At 43.7% G+C, this 23,149-nt stretch overlaps 1 protein-coding gene and 1 non-coding gene across 2 annotated transcripts; one reads left to right on the plus strand and one right to left on the minus strand.

Moving 5' to 3' along the window:
• The first annotated feature begins 283 nt into the window (after positions 1–283).
• On the plus strand, positions 284–22,447 carry SDH6 (succinate dehydrogenase subunit). Its single transcript, XM_087380528.1, has 3 exons — positions 284–665; positions 879–981; positions 21,706–22,447. Exons 1-3 carry the CDS (start codon positions 483–485, stop codon positions 21,858–21,860), a joined length of 441 nt encoding a protein of 146 aa, XP_087236654.1. The 5' UTR covers positions 284–482; the 3' UTR covers positions 21,861–22,447.
• LOC147897301 (U6 spliceosomal RNA) lies at positions 10,629–10,733 on the minus strand. The gene has a single exon (XR_015541725.1). It is a non-coding gene; the product is annotated as a U6 spliceosomal RNA (small nuclear RNA).
• Positions 22,448–23,149: the final 702 nt, after the last annotated feature.

The raw sequence follows: 23,149 nt of genomic DNA on the forward strand, positions 1-23,149 counted from the left end.
CCAATCGTCCACGCAAATGGCACGACTGTAAGATTTCATGCTCCACCACAGCATGTACCGGATGAATAGAGGGGCAACAACAATCTGCAGGTCGGGATTTGACCACATCTTTTCAATAAACATGCATCTGACACACTCACAGGATGGACATTCGCATATTGGTCCGACCACATGATAGTGCATACACATAGATCAATTTAAATCAACAAACTTCCTTCCATAGGTTTCAAAGGGTAGGCCCGTTGAAGAAATTCACCTTGTTGAATAATATTCATCTTGTTCACTCTCTCTACTGAAATCCCTAGCCAAAGAGCCAATCCCTCTCTCTCTTTTCTCCTTCTCTCTCTCGTTCTCTCTCTCTCAATAATATTCCTCTTGTTCTCTCTCTCTCCCCTTCTCTCTCTCCCCGCTTGCAATTCGCCCCTTTCCCGCTCACCATCTACATGAATGAAATTTATCTTGTTCACCTGATCGTGTAGACAATGGCGGAGTCGTCGAAGGAATCCAAACCCTGGTGGGCTATCGATAAGGAGGCTTGGCGTGAGAGATTTGTGCTTTTTTACAAACTTACCAGCATTACCAAGGACAGAGATCATCCACTGAAGCCCTGGTCAAAGGCGGATGTCGAGGAGTTTATACGGTCCGATCCCGTGCATGGACCGCAGGTGAACACATTTTACGGTCTTTAATGTAAATTTTGCTTGTCGCGCGAGCGACATAGGCTTTGTGCTTTGCTGTTTCGAATCTGTACTGCTAGTTCAAAATATCGCTTCACGTTTGCAGTTTTTCCCCTTTTCTTGTGTCATATGCATGCGCGCGCGGTCTCTCTTGCAAAATATGCAATGGTTATGGGGTCTGACTCTGTACTTATTGTACAGTTGAAGCTCATTAGGCAGGGAGCTGAAGTCTCTGCCGCTGGAGCTGTGCTCGGCGGGTTGATAACTCCAGCAGTGGTTTGGAAGTACTCCAGAAGCCCTCATGGTATGTCCACTTCAGTGGCATGGTTTTGCGCTTTACCTATTCGTGTGCTTGAAACGTGCACCACTCGATTAGAAATTAAGTTTTCTTTCAGCCTAAGGATGTAATATTGTGAGTGCAATGTGCATGAATGCCATGCATGTTTAAATATTTTGGACAATCAAGAACCTGCCAGATGATGGTTTTGCCATGATAGAAGAGCAAGAAGATTGGGGAGTATATCATCTCAGAGCCCCCAAATGAGGAGAGCATAGGGGAGTGACACTTGTAGCATGGTAGGGGGAATATGGAGGAAGAGGGAGCCTGCCTTGTGGGCAGCACACAGGCTGCGACATGGGCAGCATACAAGCATCCTTCTTGTAATTAATGGAGGTCCATCGTTTAGGGCAGACCTGTCCCTCAAAAGACAGCCATGGTGCTGGGCCACACATGGGCATTAGAGTGGAGAAGTGCGGAAGCATGAGAGAGAGAGAGAGAGAGAGAGAGAGAGAGAGAGAGAGAGAGAGAGAGGCAACTGTATATAGCAAGGAAATACATCAGAAGGGACAGAGAGAAAAGCTCCAGGAGATAATTGACAAGACAGGACGGCAGGGCCTTTTATAGGCCTGTCATGTGGCAGCACCTAGGGCTCAACCCAGTGTCAGTCAACAAACTAGTTCTGGTCGGTTGACCCGACCAGGGTTTGTCTCTGAAATGGCCTGGCCAGGTGGCCCTAGAGGCTGAGCCATTCAGCCCTACAAACAGCCTTGGAGTAGGCCTCCACTCAGAGGAATACCTACTAGTGTGAAAATAGGGCAGGCACAACCCTCACTCAGTGTGAGATGCACATAACTTTAACACCCTCTTTGTAGCTCAAAGTGAGCAAATGATTTGAAGAAGCAAGCTGATGAAGGTGCCACCATGGACCCTCCAACATTGTGCATACGGGAGTATCTGAGGAGATAGCTCTGGATAGCCTGGATCCTCGAAGAAGTGCTGCCTTGAACTGTGAAAGAGTCGTCCTTAACTGGGATTTCCCAAGCCAGTCATATTGAGTTCCCAATGGAGTATATGAATTGTGGAACACAGCACATCCAATATGATGATGGTCAACTCATCACTTACAGGAAGCCCGATCAATGAACTCGAAGTCATCGGTCCAAATTTGTTTCAAACCCAATGAACCTCGAACTCATCTCGTCCATAGTTCCACACTGTTACCTTGCCTGCCAGAATTTCAACTAATGAGGGCAAGAAGCAGCCCTGTCTCCTGACTGCATGCCCTCTCTGGTTGTGACTCGTGGAGGGAGTCTGCTTACTGTCAGAAGGTTGGGACTGCCTGGCGATCCTTGGCACCACTTGGTTGGTTAGAGTCCAATGATAAGTCCTGGTCCTGAGACTTACCCTTGGACTTGAAGACCTTTGCCAAATGCCCTCTTTTGCCACACTTGTAGCACCTGCTCCGGTTCTTCTTGGCCTTGTGCTGAGATGAAAGGGCCTTGCCACCACCTGCAGTGATTTGCTACTTGCCTTGAGACACCAACACTAACTCCTCCAAAGCAAAAGGGAACACAGATCATCAAATTCCAATTGACTTGTTGTGATTTGGCACCTCAAAGCTCGGGAGACCATGTCATAGTCGGGAGTGTTGTTGTGTTGCAAGGTTAGCTCTTCAATCTTGAGTTTCCCAAAGGTAGCAATGCAGCCTTTCCTGATGGAGGCCAAGGTCATTCATGATCAGTTGCAGGCCAAGTGTGCCGCCCTAACTTCCCTCAAGTTGGCAGCTTTGATCCTCATAGAGATCCTCCAAGTTTGACCATACCTCGGAGGCACTAGTCAACGTCTGGGCGGTTGGAGACACCTCCTTCGTGATTGACCTCACCAGAGCCGAATGAGCCTTTGAGTCGCTGTCCTCCCAATCCTTGAGCTCATCCAGAAATTCCTCTTCCCGGACATCATCCGAGTAGATGGAATTCTTGGGATGTACAGGCTTCCTTTTGGAGCCTTGAACAAGCTCCCATAGAATCTTATGGATGAACCATATCTTCATATTGAGCTTCCAATGAGTATAATTCGAACCATCAAGTTTATTCCCCTTACTCATGCACGAAGGAGGATCTTCCTGAAGTTGCTCTTGGATCTTCCTGAAGTCATTCTTGCCTCAACGCCTGTGTGATCCTGGAAAGAAAACCACAACCCCTACTGGATCTATACAATCTTGGTCAAGCCCACATGCGATGGCTTAATCCATGCATGTCATGGGCACGTGAATTTTTAGACCTATGAATATTTTTGGCCTCTCATGGATTAAAATTGTGAAAAGGGCTAATCCAGTTTAATAATTCCATACGTGAAATGTTCTCTTTCTTCTTTTTTGCAGATTCATAGATGAAATTCACGGGTGCTGGCATCCCGAATATCCTCCCAGCCTATCTCATGGATGGCATGCTCACAAAGATACGTAACTTTATTTCCTTTATGTCTATCCACAAGCCCTCAGTTCCCTAGATGGTTCCCTCTGCCACATGTCATCATTTTAGATCTTTAGCTCGGTACACCATTTACCCCTCTCTTGGGGCACAATTAAAACATTTGCCCCTTGGCATTTTTACACATTTAGGTGCACCTAGGCCTTAGCACTCAGAACCACCTAGTCGATGCCAATACACCCTCACCTAGGACCTTGGCAGTTACTTCCCTTGACCATTTTATTTACGCACATAAAATATTACAGAAGTCGGTCATCTAAGAGAAAATGCCCACCGATCTTTCCGAGGTCAGCCTATCTCGGCTAGAGCATAACATTCCTTCCATCTTTAAGCATCAGCGTCCTTGATGATGAAATTTAGGAACACTCTCCGTTACTGGTATACGGATTCCCAGGTAGCTTCTGATAGAGGTAGACCATGCCATGCAACCAACACCGTGGGTATCTTCCGATTGTGCACTTGCATTGTTCCTCGGTCTAGGATTCTTGTTGGTTTGCGTCTTGCATTGTCCTCTATCTCCTAAAACAAAACAACACCTTCGATTAGTGAGTCACCTGTATGCAAAAATTTCTTTAAACGAGAAACCTGAAACACTGGGTGCACCTTACACCCTGGTGGTAATTCTAATTTATAGGCTACCTTGCCTATTCTTTTTAGAATTAATTTCTTATTATACTCTTCCAAGTTATAGCATTGCTTGCATCCAATTTATGCCAGATTGTCATGATATCTACCTCAAAAGTCGTAGTAAGCCACGCAGTTGAAAACACCTGCTTGAAACCACCAACTCAAGTAACTGGTGCCCTTGCCCTGCAAAAGCAAACTGGTCCACCACTGTAAGGTGGTCAATACAATCATACTGAAGTAACAGACAATACAATCATTTTTGGGGGACAACCAAGGGAAGAAAACCTTTATTGACTCCAAATACATTCATTTTAGAGGGACTGCTTAAGGTAGAGTACCTTTTATTGACTCATACATATAGGAGATAAAATATATATCTCTCGGGAGGAGAGATGTTCCCCAAGTAGCTGCTGCACTCAAATGCGCGCATCTCGGCATTAGGATGAGATTTACTCGATGAAGATCATGTCCGGAGTGTCTCGCAAAGATAAAGTCGATGACGTCCATGGAGCAGTTACCAAGGGCAATCAGTCCTTGACTCTCCAAATGCCGGAAGGAGAGTCACCAATACTGTGCTTGAAAACTCAAAATTGAGCAATTTCACTTGATTTTACAATGTCTCCGAACTGTGAGTACTAAGGGAGAGAGAGCAGAGTGTGTGAGCAATAGAGCAAGAGAGTAGGAGAGAGAGAGCCGAAAGCAATAGCTGCAATAGAAGAGTGTGATACAACTGAAGAGTGGGATAGGTTTTGTCTAAGTGACAAAACCTTATCCTTCACTTATCGTAGTTAGTGAACTAATTGTGGTTTGGGGGAAAAACCTCTAAAATGAGGGAAAAGTGCCCCTAATCTACTTATTACATTACATTGGTCACTGCTAAATTATAACAATAATTCTAACACCCCCCTGCAGTGCCAATGTCATGTACAAGGAAATGATCAATCACCAAAAGGAGATAAGTTCAGGGCACTGCGAAACTTTTCACGTGGAAGTGCTTTGGTGAAAATGTCTGCAACATTGTCATGTGTTGACACATAGATCATACTGATCTCTCCTGCATGCAACTTCTCTCTGACGTAGTGATAGTGAACCTCAATGTGCTTCGTGCGAGCATGAAACACAGGATTCTTTGCCACTGCAATAGCACTCTGACTATCAGTGAGAATTGGAGAAGGACCCTCCAATGAAAGATGAAGATCAGGAAATAAATGACGCAGCCAAACACATTCAACTGTCGCTGTGCAAGCTGCCCTGTACTCAGCTTCACATGAGGAGGTAGCCACTGTAGACTGTTTCTTGCTCAGCCAAGAAATACAAGCTTTGCCCAAAAAGAAACAATTGCCACTTGTGGACTGCCTAGTGTCATAGTCTCCAGCCCAATCTGAGTCACTGTAGGCATGCATCTGCAAGTCACCCCTCTGGGAAACATCAAGCCAAGAGACTTTGTACCTTGCAAGTAACGGAAGATGCGTTTTACGGCTTGCCAAATGCATAGTCTTTGGGCTGTGCATATACCTGCTCACCTGAGAAACTGCAAATTGAATATCAGGTCGTGTATTACAGAGATAAATGAGGCATCCAACAGCCTGACTATAGAGTGTGACATCAATTGATTCACCTGCATCATGCATTGTAAGCTTCAGCCCCGGCTCCATGGGAGTAGCTATGGGCTTACAATCCTGCATGTTGAATCTGTCCAAGAGTTTCTGCACATACTTGGATTGAGACATAACGATGCCACTTTTCTCTTGAGTGAACTGGATCCCCAAATAAAAGTGTAGCAGCCCCAAATCTGACATGTCAAAAGTGGTCTGCAATTCAGCTTTAAAATCTGCAATATTATCCTCATTTGACCCTGTGAGCAGTAAGTCATCTACATAAAGAATGATGACTAAAATATCCCCCCCATCCTTCTTGATGTAGAGGGTGCTCTCAGTTGGACTATTGTGCAGCCCCTTGCTGGTCAAAAAGGCATGAATTTTGGCATACCATGCACGTGGGGCTTGTTTCAGCCCATATAAAGCTTTATTCAGCTTGCATACTTGAAGTGCATTTCCTGAAATTTTAAAGCCCGGAGGTTGTTTGACATAAACCTCTTCCAACAAGTCTCCATTAAGGAAAGCTGCTTTAATGTCCAACTGATGAACATTCCATTCAAAATTTGCAGCCATGGCTATAACTAACCGGATGGTTGTCATTCTGGATGTAGGAGCAAAAGTCTCCTCATAGTCTATGCCCTTTTTGTGAGCATATCCTTTTGCAACCAGCCTTGCCTTGTACCGATCAATGGACCCATCTGGCTTTCTTTTGACTTTGAAAACCCACCGTGTACCTATGGCATGTTTACCTGGTGGCAAATCCACAACTTCCCATGTCTGATTTTTCTGAATGGACTGCAATTCATCGTGCATGGCATTCATCCAATGCACATTATCCTGTGCTTCTTCAAATTTCTCAGGCTCCTCCTCATCAAGAAGAGTACCTGCATAAGCTGATTCAATTGAAAGAGCTCCCCCCCCAATGCCTTACTGCACTACGAGTTCTGCCAGGTAATGGAGCATCAATTTTACTCTCCCTGAGAGTTTGTAATAGCCAATTTGGAGCTGTTTTTGCTGCATGTATATCTGCAATTTCTTGTTGAACAACCTCTTCCACTGCTTGTGGAGATGATAAGACATCCTGTGGCTGAATCGGAGCATGTGGAGGTATCTGTAAATTGTGATTTGCATCAGATATATTAGCAAGGGAACCCAAGGCAATGGGTAGTAATCCCTCAAAGACATCATCGGAAGAAGTAGGCATATCAAATTCAGCTTGAGTGTGAGCTGAATTTTCTGAAAATATAACATCTCTACTGACAATAATCTTGCGTGTGACAGGATTGTAGAGATGGTAGCCCTTGCTCTCTGCACTGTACCCAACAAAAATGCATTTTATTGCCTTATCAGACAACTTATGCCGAAACTCAACGGGCACATGAGCATATGCAAGGCATCCAAAAACATGAAAATTATCCACAAAAGGCTTTCTCCCTTTCCAAACTTCATAGGGAGTCTTAGTCTTCAAGGCTTTTGTGGGAGCCTGATTCAAAACATAATTGGCACACATGAGACCTTCAAGCTAAAATTTGTGAGGCAATTTTTTGCTTTTTAGCATGCATCTATCCATCTCCATAAGAGTATGATTTTTCCTCTCAGCTTTGCCATTTTGCTGAGGAGTTAGCCTCACTGTAAGCTGATGTGCAATGCCCTTGTCTTTAAAAAATGCATCAAAATCTGCAGACAAATACTCCCCTCCTCTATCTGTGCGTAATGTCTGTATCGTGAGTCCTGATTCATTCTCAACCATGGCTGCAAAGTGTTTGAAAACCATAAACACTTCTGATTTGCGTTTCAGCCCATAAACCCAAGTGTCGTTGGAGCCGTCATCTATAAAAGTGACAAAGTAAAGATGACCACCCAATGATGGAGTCCTCATGGGACCACAGACATCACTATGAATAAGCTGTAATTTTCGAACAGCTTTTACTGATCCATCCTTCTTGAAAGGAAATCTGTGCATTTTACCAAGAATGCACCCTTCACAGGCATGTGGAGGAGGTGTTTCAAGAGGAGGCAATGCATCAACCATAGCATGTTTTTGAAGTGTCATCAAGCTGCCATAACGCATGTGTCCATATCTGGCATGCCATAACTCCGCATTCTGCATAGCAGTAGTAGGAGTGGAAACTGCAAGAGCATGTGCTGGTCTTTTCTCATACATGTCAAGCTGAAAAAGACCACTTAACAAAGTGCCAGACAATCTCAAGGCATAGTCATTCTCTTTATCATGGACTGCACACTTGTCATCTTCAAAAATGACCTGAAATCCAGCTCTGTTAAGAGTGGACACTAAAAGTAGATTTTTTGTGATACCAGGCACATACAAGACATCAGAAATTTTAAATGTTGAGCCATCAATGGCTGTAAGTTCAACTTCTCCTGTACCACGAACTGAATAGGAGGAGTTGTTGGCACATGTGACCTTTTTACCAACGGGAGGTGGAAGCAGAGATGTGAAAAGACACTTCCTGGAAGTGATATGCTTTGAGGCACCGCTATCAAAATACCATGTATTTAGTGTCTCATTGACACTGAAAGCTGATGCATCCTTGGAAGAATCATAATTGCATGTCAGAAAAGCGTAAGAGTCATCATTACAAGTGGCTGTAATATCCGGAGCAGCCAACTGAGAGTCTGAAATGCAAGACAAGAAGGCATAGTCGTGTTCCACAAAGTTGGCTGTAGCTTCCTCATTGTCAGATGCATGAGGAGCTGAATCTGAAACAGCCATACTGGAGCTGTTTTTCTTTTCTTTTGCAAGCCTCTTCTTGCATTCTCCAATGTAATGGCCTGGCTTTTTGCAGTAATGACATATACCCTTCTTCTTGGGCTTATCTGCATCACCCTTAGCCTTTTGAGAAGGCTGTCCTGAACCACTGGAAGGCTGATTTGCTGATGTCTTTGCTTGTCCCTTTCCTTTAGGCTTGAATTTTGAAAGCATGGCATGTTCACCTGCTCGTGAAGCCATGTTTTTGCTGGTCTGCTCTTCCTGCAACAGAAGTCCTATCAACTCGTGAAAATTGAGAGGATTCCCTCAATGACAAATTTAGCGAGGTATGAAAGCTGAGATAAGACTCAGGAAGAGAATTCAGAGTAGTGGTAATCATCTATGAGGCAACCTATCAGGTTGCATTTGCTGCACCTCTATTTGGTATTACATAACACTGATTAGTGCATGAAATTCAATCGGCCTCCTTCCCGTTTCCAACAGAAGTATTGAGTAAGGAGTAGTGGGTTTGACACCAAGGTGTCGCCGTAAGAAAGCCTTTTGCATTTTCTTAATATCATTCCATGTAGAGGCCAAAATACTACCTCCCCATACTTCCACTCCATATAATACTGTCTGTACTACTTATGCATCAAACAATACATTTCGAATTTTCCAGTTCCTAGTGTCAGTGTGCCTGCAGTCATTCTCAAACTGGTAGTACTTCCCCCAGCCAATGTCCATCCTTCTGTGTATACATTGCCACCATCTGTGATCTGCCAGGATATCAACCCCTAAGTATTTGAAGGTGCTGACATACTTAATAATCTGGCCATCAAAGGTGATCTCATGGGGATGTTTTGGCTGATTGGTACAGACTGCCATCATCTTTGTTTTTCCGACATTCACTTGCAGCCCACTTTCCCTACAGAAAGTCTTGAGCACTTGTAAAAGTTTGTGCATAGAGTCCGGATCGTATGCAAAAAGAACTACATCATCTGCGTATGGCAACAATAGCACTGTCCATAGTCCCAATTGCGGTCCTTGCAACCCTTCCTCTGTTGCAAATTCATTGATGAGTTCCTCCAGTTGATCAATGCATATTCCAAACAAGGTAGGTGATAGAGGGTAGCCTTGCTTCACTCCCATATTACTCTCAAATACATCGGACATACCCTGTGCTTGTTTGAGTAGGCATGCTACCTTTTCATGGATACGAGAGATGCCTACTCTCAAGGCCAATGGGACTCCTATTGCTTGCATTCTCTTGCATAGTCCTCCTCTTGGAACTGTGTCAAATGCTTTCTTGAAATCCACAAAGCAACAAAATAAAGTGCGTCCTCTCAATCTGCACTTATCCGTGAGGACTCTCAAGGTAATAAGGTGGTCGGTGTTGTCCTGTGCTCCTTGCAAAAGCCTGCTTGTCCAATGGCCCTTTTCTGGGCCTCTTCTGCCCATGAGCTGATTTTCATTTCAAGCACCGTACTGAAGAGCTTGGCCAATGTAGAGCTGACCATTATGGTTCTGTAATTTGTGACTGAATTTTTGTCTCCACCCTTGTGTTTTTTTTGCCATTCTTGAGGAAAACCATGGTGTAGAGCATGTGTTAGGATGTGTGAGAGCCATGTTCTTGTTCAGTCTCCTATCCATTTCACAAATTCAGCCTGTATCTTCATGTGATCTGAGGCTTTGCCATTAGCCATCTTCTTTAGTCCAGCTTCAATGTCTTCAAAGGTAAAAGGACTAGTACATGTGACCGACAGATCCTCCTTCCCCATTTCAGTGGCATGTGCATGATTGTACAACTTGGTAACATAATCAAGCATGGTTGCATCTGATATATCCCCTGTAACCTGTTTCCATCTGCCTTTCACTTGTTTCCAGCCCTTTCTTGGATTTTTTATGAAAGTAATCAAATCAGATTTCTCTCTTTCTAGAATATATTTTCTTTTCTTTTTCCTTTTGAGGGCATTGTATGTCTTCTCCAATTCTTTATGCCTGTCTGCATCCAGTATGTATTTCAGCTCTTTGCGCAGTTGTTTACATTCCTCGTCATACCATTTCTTGTGTGGTAACCCTTTGACCTGTTTCTTTTTTCTTGTAGATGTTGCTCCAAATGTTTGTGTGGCTGAGGCAAGTATTGCTTCTTGCAGGGCTGTCCATCTAGGGTTGGTCATTGTTCTCAGCTTTGCATCCAAAGTCTCTGCATAATCTATCATCCTCAAGGAAAAAATGACCCATGGGACAAAAAATTTGGACCATTTGTCGATTTGTGCATGTCATCCTTGCGTAGGGGCCATGCTAATCTTCTCTGTATCGTTCCAGTTTTATCAGATTTCTCCGGAGAGAGAGAGAGAGAGAGAGAGAGAGAGAGAGAGAGAGAGAGGCTAGGGTGAGAGGAAATGATACTCAAATGAAAACATAATGGAAAGGCATTCATTCATTCATATAATCATTGATGGGAAGTACAAGCCTTTATAGAATAGGCACACACACTCTAGTGCCAAATGTATATGGGATAACTCCCAAAGTGACACGTGGCACTCACACATAAAAAACCACTAGTAGAACTCCTAGTAGACACACCAAATCAGTCTTTGGCTATGATTTCTCCAACATTTAGGACTTTTGTTTCACCACTTGCTAGGGACCAATATGTCTGTGGTATGACTTATCCCAGCAGGCAATAGTACAATATTAGATCAAGCAATTCTGGAAGTTATCCCTATTTTCTCATGGGATTGATGAAAAGGGCAAAATGATGAAGTTCATTCATGGTCTTCTCCCTAGCTTAGCCTCTGATGTTTCTGCCTAGCTCTTTTAAGGAAGCCATTCAGCTTGCTGAACATCATGAGCCTAACCTAAGTATAGCTGGAAGGGAAACGGCAGTGGTATAGGGTATTTTGGCAATAAGCCCATGAGTAAGGTTAGCACCACCTTGGACCAGAAATCAGTGGTATCTTCTTCAGTTCCCTGTATCCCTAGGTATCCTAAAGTGTATGGCAGCAACATGGGGCATACAAAGGCATATAAGGCTGCTGATGCAATGCCATCATGTAAAAGGATCATCTAGGTGATAAGAAAGACAAGATGGTGAAGCAACTATCTAAAGCAATCATTGATGACAGGAAAAAGAAGAATTTGTGCTATCTTTGTGGAGAGAAATGGACCCGGGAACATAGGAGCGTGTGCAAAGCTAAAACTGGGGCAAAATGTTAGCATGATACTTGAGATTGGTGATGATTTACCCTCTGATATTCCAGAAGCAGATTCTGAATTTCATGATTATGTGAATGATAGCCAAGATGATGAGGTGGCCAATCATGGATCCAAAAAGGAGTCTTCCTTCCCTTTTGACCTAGGTGGTGTCTCCTTTGGAGGTACCATGACTTATGGTTATTGTCAGCCCAAGTACCCAAGAAGATCCACCCATTGGAATGTTGGAGTTGTGGATGATTACGTGGATGAGGCTAGGGATTCAGAAGGATATGCTCCTGTTGAGGATGATGAAGTGTATTGGGAAATTCAATCAGTTTTGTACAGCATCGCACCAGAGGCTATGATGGGTTGTAAAGGTGCTCAGACTCTTTGTTTGAAGGGACTTATTCAAAGCAGGCCTGCCCACATTCCCTTGCCCCTGGATTTAGCGATGTCAGTGATGAAGGGGCGTAACTTGCCCCAGACCCTATGAATGGAAAGGTCATGGCGGTTTTTGGAGCAGCTTGTCCCGACTCCCGTATTGCTAAGCCTTCTATGCAGCCTCAGCCCTTTTGGAGGAGTTTTCCAGCCCACCATCTACTGGAGAAGCTCCACGTTTTGCTTCCACCTGAATGAGGAAGCTATTTCCAGCTACTCTCAGAAACAGTCTCTGTTTCTTCAGATTCTCTATCCTATCCTCTCCAGAAGGCTGCCAAAAGAAGTTCTATTCAAAGATGTTGGCAAATGATTTTCATAGGGTTTTGGCATGATGTGCATTTGGTTTGAAAGTTTAGAGTGGATTGTTCTTGGTAATGGCAGGTGAATATTGGTCCAATGGCGTGGACATTCGATGTGGCTGGTTGGACAAAGCAATAGGATTGGTCCATGCATGAAGGTGATTGCTGAGGCGGTTAGAAATGCATGATTTTCATGTGGCTATTCTCAACGTGGCAGGGCCGTGCTCTACTTCTACAAAGATCTTGAGAGGCGACTACTTTGGTCTCTTTGTCCAAACTCTCTGATGAGAGTCGTGTCAGTAGAGGGTCGTTGAGCAAGCTCATAGGAGTCCTTTGTTTTTAGTCATTGTATGCCTACAAACCCCGTAGGGTTGCGGCAAGGTCCTGTGTCAAGCAGATTAGCATATTTTCCAATCCATGCAGTGTTTTGCTCTTTGCAATTTCATTGCGAGTTCTTTCTACTGCTCTTAAAATGTCATTTTATGTGCTGCCAAAAACCTCTGCATGCATACAATTTCCAACATTTGGTATCAGAGCCGAGTCGTTTGAGGGCGTGTGTGGTGCTAAGAGAATTTGAGCATGTTGTATGTAAGGACTTGTGGAAGTTTCTAGAGAAGTCAAGTCTATCTGAGTTACTTGACTTCAGAAAATTGTCGCAAGTCTTTGCCAAGATTGTCTGAAAGTTTTCATGTTGAGATTCTCAGAGCAAATCGTTTAGGGAGTCAGAAATTCTTTGAGCAGTCAAAGAGAATTCTCCAAGGTCTAAATGCATGCTGATGAAAGGCTATAGATGAAGTGGTTTGATAGCAACAACTGATTGCTCACGATTTTGGCTGCCTTTATTCTTGGGTTCATCTCTGCTCGTGGCGACTGGAGGTTTCCTTGCAGTAATTTGTGGAGTGAGCTTGTTGAGGTAAAGGCACTATGGCCACCCCAGTACAGTTAGTACACTTAAGTACAATTAAGTACGGTGTACTTAGTGTTGTAACCTTATCCATTGATATAAAAGGTTGACTATGTGCTTGGGGAGGTACACACATACTTCATTATCCCCACACTCTTGTGTCTACTGTGTGTGTCGGTGTGCTCTCTCTTTCTCTCTCACTCCCACCTCACAACTGGTATCAGAGCCTGAGCTTGCACATCTCCCTCCTATTCGTCCAGCAGCAGCAGCCTAAGCTGCTGCATTTCGCCGCCAGCAGCAGCGATCTGCTGCTTCAGCAGGGCCAGTAGCATCCAGCGTTGCCAGCACTAGTAGGCAGCGAAGCCAGCCAGCGCCAGCAGCGCCACCAACGACGCCAGTAGCGGCGGCGCCAGCAAACGCGGCAAGCGTCGCCTAGCCAGGCGACGCTAGCTAGCGGGCCGCCAAGTCGCCACACAGGTGACGCCTTCAGCGGGCCGCCAAGTCGCCACACAAGCGACGCCTTCAGCAGTCCGCCATCAGCTCGCCACGCAGGCGAGCAACCCGCCAGCAGCCCGCCAGGCCTACGAGCTCCCGCCAGGAGTTCGCCAACTGCTCCGGCAGCGTTACAGGTACAGGTGCAGCCTTCGAGCTCATTGTGAGCATTACTGGTCAAATGCAAGTACAGTGAGCAGATAACAGTCTATGCCTACTGTGTGAGGAAATCCTCAACATTGAATTGCAGAATCAAGGGGCTTTTGTAGCCAGTGCCAAGTATTGGCTTGTATACGCACGCATTGCAATTATCCTCCTATTTGGAGTTGATTCTTGCAGGATTCGTATGCATTTGTTGACCTACGGGACAGTGGAAGATGCATTGAGCACTACATTGTAGACTTGAGCACTGAATGTGCCAGTCAAATTGGGGGTTTTGCAATTGGATGCATATCAGTGCTGGGGGAAGCAATTAAATGCCTTACAGTGGTCAGTGAAGCGGTAAATGCACTCAAATTCTGAGAATTTTTCTTCCAGTCAAGGGGCTTTTGCCTAAATCCTACTCTAAACTGTGTTATACAGTTTTAGTTGTATCTTGAAGCTTGAAGTTGACAGGTTTGAACAGTCAAACAGTCATTTACTGATTCTGTACTTTCTGGTACAGTTAGGTACTGTTCTGTGTCAACTGTGGGGCTGATTACAGTCACTGTACAGAAGTACAGAGTGCAAAATACACTGCTGTTTTTCACTGTAATTGCAGGGCAGATGCTGCTTTAATATCAGAGTACTGCTAATTGTACAACAGTGCATTTAATGATGCAAACACAGTTGCTGTTCGGATACTGCAGCAAGCAGTAAACAGTTATAATTCTCTGTTTAATTGGGAGAAACAGTTGCAGGTGCAGTTCCTGTTGTTCCGCTGCAGGAATTAAATTTTTGAGCACAGTTCAAGTGCCTATGTGCACTTGGTTTGCAGGGAGTCAGGCACCCAAGTGTGGGTTATATTTCCTGCTGATTGTAATGGCTTCATCCTCGGAGTCCTCTCTTCTTAATATTACGAAGTTGCAGGGTGCTGCTAACTACCCGATGTGGAAAAAGATGGTTCTGAATGTGCTAATCCTCAGGCAGTTTCATGCTCCTATTATACACAAAGGTGTGAAGCCCACTGGCACATCTGATGATGCTTGGGCACTGGCCGATCTGTCAGCAAAGTCCATAATTGAATTGTCACTCCATGAGAGTGTTGTTTGGAATGTGGACGGTGAAAAAACAGCCTGGGGTGTGTGGAAAAAGTTACAGGACACATATGAGCAGCAAAGTGTAGCCACAAAGATATATTGGTTGCGCAAGTTCTTCAATCTGAAGATGAAGGAAGGGACCTCCATGGATGTACATCTCAATGAGTTTAATTCAATTGTTACTCAACTTGCGAATCAGAAGTATGTGGTGGATGAGGAAACCAAGGGTATGGCACTCTTGATCTCTCTTCCTGAAAGTTGGGATACGTTCACCAGAGCTGTAACAAATTCAAACACTTTCATAAGTTTTTCAGACATCACAGGGCTGATTTTGCAAGAAGAGCAGAAGCTGAAAGCTCAAGATGCAGTAAAGCCTAACAATGCCTTGAATGCAAGGGGGAGAAGTCAGCAAAGAGGCAAATCCCAGGAAAGGGGAAAAGGCAGGAGCAAGTCCCGCTCCAACAAAGATGTTGAGTGCTACTACTGTGGCAAAAAGGGACATACCAAAAAGCAGTGCTTTAAACTGAAAAATGATAAGAGAGACAAAGCCAAGGACACTGATGCGTCAGATGCAAAGGCAATTGTACCAGTAAGCAAGGGCAAGAGCAGTGTGAAGATTGAAGAGCTTCATTCTACACACGGTTATGACAGTGAGGGAGAGGTTCTATTTCTCTCTACTTTGGATGCTCATTCTCTCCATGTAGGAGATTTTGCAGACATGCACTCTTGGATCATTGACTCAGGTGCCTCATTCCATGTTATACCTTACAGAGAGTTGTTTGTCAGGTATGCAGCAGGCAGTAATGGAGTCGTGTTTCTAGGGGATAATCATGCATGCAGTATTGTCGGTGTTGGAGATGTCAGGCTTGTATTTGCTGATGGTACTCAACTTATGCTTCACAATGTCAGGCATGTACCCGAAGTCAAGAAAAATTTGATTTCTACTGGCATGTTTGATGACGAAGGTTTTGTGACCAGCTTTGGTCATGGTTTCTGGAAGGTCACCAAAGGTGCCCTGGTTGTTGCCAGAGGTTCTAAGGTTGACACGATGTATACCCTTCATGCTAAAGTATGTAATCATGTTGATATTCATGCCACCGAGCTGCCGAATATTTCTATGTGGCATAGCCGGATGGGACATATGAGCATAAGTGGAATGGAGCAATTGGCTCGCCTTGGCTACTTACCGTCTCTGAAATTTTCTGATTTAAAGTTTTGTGAGCACTGCATATATGGTAGACAATTACAGTGTCCTCATAAGAGGAGATTAGGACATAAAGATGCTCAACTTGAGCTTGTGCATACAAATGTGTGTGAGATGCCTAGTCCTTCACTTGGAGGTGCACGGTACTTTGTCACATTTATAGATGATTCCACACGGAAGGTGTGGGTGTATCCTCTTCGATTGAAGAGTGATGTCTTTCCAGTGTTCCAGAAATGGCTTGCTTTGGTTGAGAACCAAACAGGCAAAACACTGAAGGTTTTGCGGTCAGATAACGGTGGGGAGTATATATCTAATGCATTCAATGCATTTTGTGATGCTAGAGGTATTAAAAGGGAACTCCTTGCTCCTTACAGTCCAGCGCAGAATGGCACTGCAGAGCGTATGAATAGAACCATACAGGAAAAGTCACGCTCTATGATGTCACATGCTGCTTTACCTCATGGATTTTGGGCTGAGGCTGTAAAAACAGCAGTACACTTCATCAATAGGTCACCAAATAAAAGACTGGATGGCAGAGTGCCAGAGGAGCTTTGGACAAGAAAACCTCCTTCCTATAAGCACTTGAGGGTGTCTTTGGCTGCACTACGTACGTGCATATACGCAGAGAAAATCGCAGCAAGCTTGATCCTAAGTCTCTTAAATGCATTTTTCTTGGATATGGTGACAGTGGTGAGATGGGTTACCGCCTATGGGATCCTGTGAATAAGAAGCTAATACGCAGCAATGATGTCTTATTTGATGAGTCATGTATGTTTAAGGCAGTAGATAAGCCTTCTGATGCTTCAGAGGTTGACATTGATGACTCGGGACATCCTGTACAATTCAGGCAGGCTGCAAATCAGCCACAACAGCAGCGTAATCAGCCAATGCATGATGCTGCAGCAGGTCCAAATGGACAGCCCGCAGTGGCGGAAGATGTCCTACAGGATATACCACCTTTGGAAGATCTTCCAGGCATATTTCTGCAGCCTGATCTACTGGAACAGCCACCTGTTTTAGGTGAGCAGCAGGCTGGACAGCAAGACCAATGGGTCCGAAGGTCCACTCGACAAATGAGGCAGCCAGACAGATTTGTTCCAGGGGCAGATTTTATTATGCTTACAGACTGTGGAGAACCTTCTTGTTACAAGGAAGCCGTGCAAATGCATGATAAAAGGCTATGGGAACTAGCCATGAAGTCTGAAATGGACAGTCTCCATAAAAATGGTACTTGGGAATTGGTGCAATTGCCTAAGGGCATGAAAGTACTGCCATGCAAGTGGGTGTATAGATTGAAAGTCACACTTGGAGCTAAGCCAAGGTATAAATCCAGGTTGGTTGCCAAGGGCTTTAAGCAGGAGTATGGTGTTGATTTTGATGAGATCTTTTCTCTAGTGGTTAAGATGACCACACTCAGGATTGTACTTGCTTTGGTTGCATGTGAGAATTTGGAATTATGCCAAATGGATGTGAAGACAGCCTTTCTTCACGGTGATCTTCATGAGGAGATCTACATGCAGCAGCCAGAGGGATTTGCAGTCAAGGGCAAGGAGTCACTTGTATGCAAGCTTAAGAAGAGCCTTTATGGGCTGAAATAGGCACCAAGGGAATGGTATAAGAAATTTGATACCTTCATGAAGTCCCAAGGTTTCAGGAGAAGTGATGTCGATCACTGCTTATATACCAAAAGGGCTGCAAATGGCAGCTTAATCATTCTCATTTTATATGTGGATGACATGCTTATTGCTGGTAAAGCTCGTAAGGAGCTTGATGACCTTAAGAAAAGATTGCATGAGGCCTTTGATATGAAGGACCTTGGTGATGCAAATCACATACTGGGAATGCGGATACGGAGAGACATGGGACAACGTTTGTTGTATTTGTCTCAGACCGAGTATATTGGCAAGTATTGCACAGGTTTCATATGGAAGGGGGGAAGACCCTTAGTTCTCCATTGCCTCCATATGTGAAACTCAGTGCAATGGATAGCCCACAGTCAGATGCTGATAGGGCTGAAATGGCCAAGATTCCGTATGCTTCAGCTTGTGGCAGTCTCATGTATGCCATGGTTGCTACCAGACCTGATATTGCGTTTGCAGTGGGAGTGGTTAGCAGGTATATGGCAAATCCAAGCAAGAAGCATTGGAATGCAGTGAAAGGTATCATGAGATACCTGAAAGGCACACAGGAGTTGTGCATATGCTTTGGCAAGCAGGATGCAAAGGTGCATGGTTATGTGGGTTCAGATTATGCTGGTCATCCAGATAACCGGAAGTCTACTACCGGTTATGTTTATACATTCACTGGAGGTGCAGTGTCATGGATGTCAAGGATGTAGCAGTGCATAGCCTTGTCTACCACGGAAGCTGAATATATTGCAGCCACAGAGGCATGCAAGGAGGCCTTATGGCTATCTCGGCTAGTGGGAGACTTGGGCATTACAGGTGATATTCCATTGTTGCATTGTGACAGTCAGAGTGCTATTCAGTTGGCACACAATCCTGTCTTTCATGCAAAGACGAAGCACATTGATGTGAAGTATCACTTCATTAGAGAGGTAATAGATGATAAGCTGATTCAGCTTGTCAAGATTCACACGGATGACAATCCAGCAAATTTGTTGACAAAAGGCTTGCCTGCAGAGCGGTTTGCACACTGCCGACAGTTGATGGGTATAGGTTGAGCCTCATTTGGCCATGTACTCCATTGTGTATATGCTGTATTTTTCTCATTTATTTTTACTTGAGGGCATATTGCCTTTAAGTGGGAGGTTGTTGGGGTAAAGGCACTATGGCCACCCCAGTACAGTTAGTACACTTAAGTACAGTTAGTACTTTTATTGCTAAGTACACTAAGTACGGTGTACTTAGTGTTGTAACCTTATCCATTGATATAAAAGGTTGACTGTGTGCTTGGGGAGGTACACACATACTTCATTATCCCCACACTCTTGTGTCTACTGTGTGTGTCGGTGTGCTCTCTCTTTCTCTCTCACTCCCACCTCACAGAGCTGTGGTCTAGTGAGCGCATCAGTTTGCAGCTTTGAAGTTCTTGAAAGAGATCGCAGCATCTAGAGTGAATTGTTTCGGTGCTGAAAGCCAGTGTTGCTGTCAAAGCGTCTCGACTTGGGAAGTGTTGTGGTTTGTTTGTCCAAAGGAGAGTTCGTTGTTAGCAGCATGCCATTCACGCCATCTTTCAAGCTCGGGACCCTGGCATAAGAATATTTTGTCAGCTTTGAAGGAGAAGGATATACTATACAGCTGTTTGTCGTAGACGATATTTGTTGATGCCAAAGTTTCGTTAGTTCTACACCCATCAACCTTGAGGTTCTCTGGTTTGCCACAGGAGTATAGCGCGTCGTTGCTTCAATTGATGTCAAATTGTTCACCGATAAGGAGGTTGCTTGTCATATTATCACTGAGAGCGTAGAAGACTTTTCAGATATATCAGATTCTTTTTTGGGTGGGTTGTGCCCTGTGTGGGTGACCGTCTCTTTCGTCTGGTGATTCTGGTATATGGTCCTTTGTGGACTTGTCTACTACTTTGATTGCTCCAGTTTGTGAGAAGACTTGAGCTTCTATCCTTTTGGTTGGGACATATGTAGAATTTTTATATGTTGTGAGTTCCATTGACACCTTGGCGAAGTGGATCGATACCTTTGCACAAGGATGGATGCGTGGACAATAATAAAACTGTTGTGGCAATGTGTACTTGTGAGGATTGCTGGACTTGTGACAGTCAAGGGTTGTGATGAAGATGAGTGGGCCTTTTGAGATCCTGAGCATGTTTCAGAATTGCCTGGTAGTGGCGAGTGTTTGACGGTGAACGGACTCAACAATAGAGTTGACCACGTTATAGATGTTTTGGATGTTTGTGCCCGATTCCTTTTTTTACTATTGTGTGTCTTCCCCCATTCAGATCAAGGGGGGGATTGTTGGCAAATGATCTTCATAGAAGTACATCCAGTGTGGGTTTTGGCACGATGCGCATTTGGTTTGAAGGTTTAGAGTGGATTGTTCTTGGTAATGGCACGTGAATATTAGCCCAATGGCATAGACATTAGATGTGGCTGGTTGGACAGAGCAACAGGATTGGTCCATGCATGAAGGTGATTGATGATTGGCAGGCTGAGGCGGTTAGCAATGCATGATTTACACGTGGCTATTCTCAACGTGGCAAGGCATGAGAGTCGGTGTCAGTAGAAGGTCGTTCAGCAAGGTCATAGGAGTCCTTAGTTGTCCGTTTTGAGTCATTGTATGCTTACAAACCCCGTAGGGTTGCGGCAAGGTCCTGTGTCAAGCAGTCGAGCATATTTTCCAATGCATGCAGTGTTTTGCTCTTTGTAATTTCATTGCGAGTTCTTTCTACTGTTCTTAAAACGTCATTTTATGTGCTGCCAAAAACCTCTGCGTGCAAACAATTTCCAACAAAAGACAACTGGTTCCACTGGATTTTCTTACAGTTTTCACTCAGTTTTGGTTCAGTTTTGCATTTGGAGCTGTTATATTTTTTCTCATCCTAGCATTGTATTGGCTGAAATTGAAGTATCAATGGGACTTATTGAAAAGATATATTGAAAACGACTTCTTTATATTCAGTTTTTAGGTTGTTTTCTACACTATCTGGTGGAAAGAAGCTTACAAATAGTGTCTGGGCTGAGCATCTACACACTAGAGGTGTTAAAGCAGTTCAAGGCTGCTTTTGTTCTGATTTTCCAGCCTCTTCATTAAGCTTCAAGGCCAAGATTCCCTGAGTGTGATTAGAGAAAGAGCTTTGGAGCTGCTGTTCTGGAATTTTCTCTTTCTCAGGGCCTATCTTCTCATTTACCAAACCCCAAACCAGTTGCTGATGGACTGAAAGAGAATTCAATACTCTCTCACTTTCAGATATCTATATCGCACCCGTCTTGAGCCAAGTGTCTTTGTATTTTCTTGTTCATTGCACAAGTGTTTGCTTATACATTGAGTCTCGGACTCCTTGAGAAGGTCTTAATAGAAATGCCTTCGGGAGACGATCCCCACCTTGACTGCACAACCCTGAGTTGTACGATCTCCGTTTTCAAGTTCCTTATGTACGAAATGCAAATAAATAAAGTCCTAAAATCACTGAGTAATCTGCAAGTGGTTGTTCTAACCCCTCTGGCCCCAAGGATAGAGCATTGTCTCCCACAAGAATGTTCTTTGATGAGTTGTAATCTCTTGGGTGTAGTTTATTTTGTTGTTACTTGCAAATACTGATTTTTGTTTCAAGACAGTGAACTTGGTCACATGCTTGGTGTTTGATTAAGAGGAAACAATTTAAAGGGAAGAACTATGCCCGTATCCCTCCTTGAGTCGAGAGATTTCATCTAGTTCTGTTTACAATAAATTTCAAAGGATCGCATGTTTTCTCTGAGTTATTCCGTTATTGCTTAGCTCTCATCGGCTTATTTATTTTCTAATAATTAAGGCTGAAGTTTTACATGCAAATCGATGTGTTACTTCTTCAATGGCAAATCACTCATGATTGGTTCTTATGGTTGCTGACTAAGATCCATTTTTGTTTCCTGTAGGGGCATTCCTGTCACTTGTGGCAGGGGCGGCAGTTGGGTGGAGCCTTGCACAAGAGGGTGCAACTATTGCTTATGGGCTTCACAAGTTCGATTGCATGGACACAAATCTAAAGTTCTTGGAATGGTGGAGAGAGAAGACCGAGGGTTCTGGCTGAACTGGAATATCGGATAGTTGCAGTTGCATTCAAGCTACTGCATGAAAGCATCACTGTTGACTGGATTCTGGTTCTTCTTTTATGCTCATCAAATAACACCTTTTCTGCTTGTTTCTATTAATCTTTGCTTTAGTGGATCTGATCCCACAGCTCTGCTTCAACCATACTAATCATAATTGCTCTGCCTCGTGAGGTCCCATTTCTGCACTGAGGGTGCCACTATGTTCATTTTCCAACTTGATTTATCAGACTACCATGTTTTTAAAACTTCAGAACCTTCCTTATAGTAGAAGTTATAACATTTTGCATAGCAGGATAAGCACCATGAAAAGTTTAATCAAGAACTTTTAACTTCAAGGAACTTCCATTCAAATTGAGTAAATCCTAAAGGAAACAAGAAGTGTATCCTTTATTTTGGTTGGTCCCAAATTGGCACTACTGAGGACTTACAGGCAACATCACTTTAGGTGATCAATGCCAATGACCCTTCTAAGATCATCTTGACAGAGTTCACTGGATGCAGAATGCTGCCATTTGATTAGTTTGGGAACAGTTTGGCCTAAAGATCAGAAAATAATTTGAAGGTATAGCAGTCTCTTACGTCATAAAATTTTTCAATGAAATTATTCATACTCAGCTTGAAATTATCTCATTCCAAATTCTGCCTGAGAAGAAAAAAATTTGATTACATTGTTGAACAACATATGTTGAACAGAAAAGCTGTCAAAAAAGCTTTTGTTGCACTGAAACCTCCACGAGATGCCAGATAAACTTCTAGGTGAGGTTCTTGTGTTGAGAAGGTGAGAAATGGCTTTTCGCCCATATCTCTGCAAAATTTGCTTGGAGGGCACATCTACAAACTGTAGGTTAGCGCTAATCTCTGACATTGGTACACAAGTGACTTTCTAGCAATATCCATTTTGTGCTCCTTTTATACGCATGTTTGTGTGAAATTTCATGCACTTGAAAAATAAATAGAGGATTGAGATTGCAGTAGGTACTGTGGTTGTATTTGGAGTTGAAATCTAGGGCACAATAGTACCAGTTTTCAATTGTAAAGTAAGGAAAGGTGGGCTAATGATAGCAAAAGGTGTGATGTATTGTTTTGCTTGCACTTTAATTCCACATTTGTGCAGTTGCATTTGAACGTTGCAGTTCCACAAGGGAGAGAGCCTTGTTCATGAGATTGAATCCTTTTTTTATTGAGGATAATATATGTGCTGAACAATGTAGAGAAGTATAATGTAAAATGAAAGAAGACATTGAATTTGTAAAGAGAAAATCTAAAG

Source organism: Dipteris shenzhenensis, chromosome 10, assembly GCF_047967505.1.
Source record: "Dipteris shenzhenensis isolate YYH24624 ecotype China chromosome 10, Dip_SZ_1.0, whole genome shotgun sequence".
Classification (NCBI taxonomy): Eukaryota; Viridiplantae; Streptophyta; class Polypodiopsida; order Gleicheniales; family Dipteridaceae; genus Dipteris; species Dipteris shenzhenensis.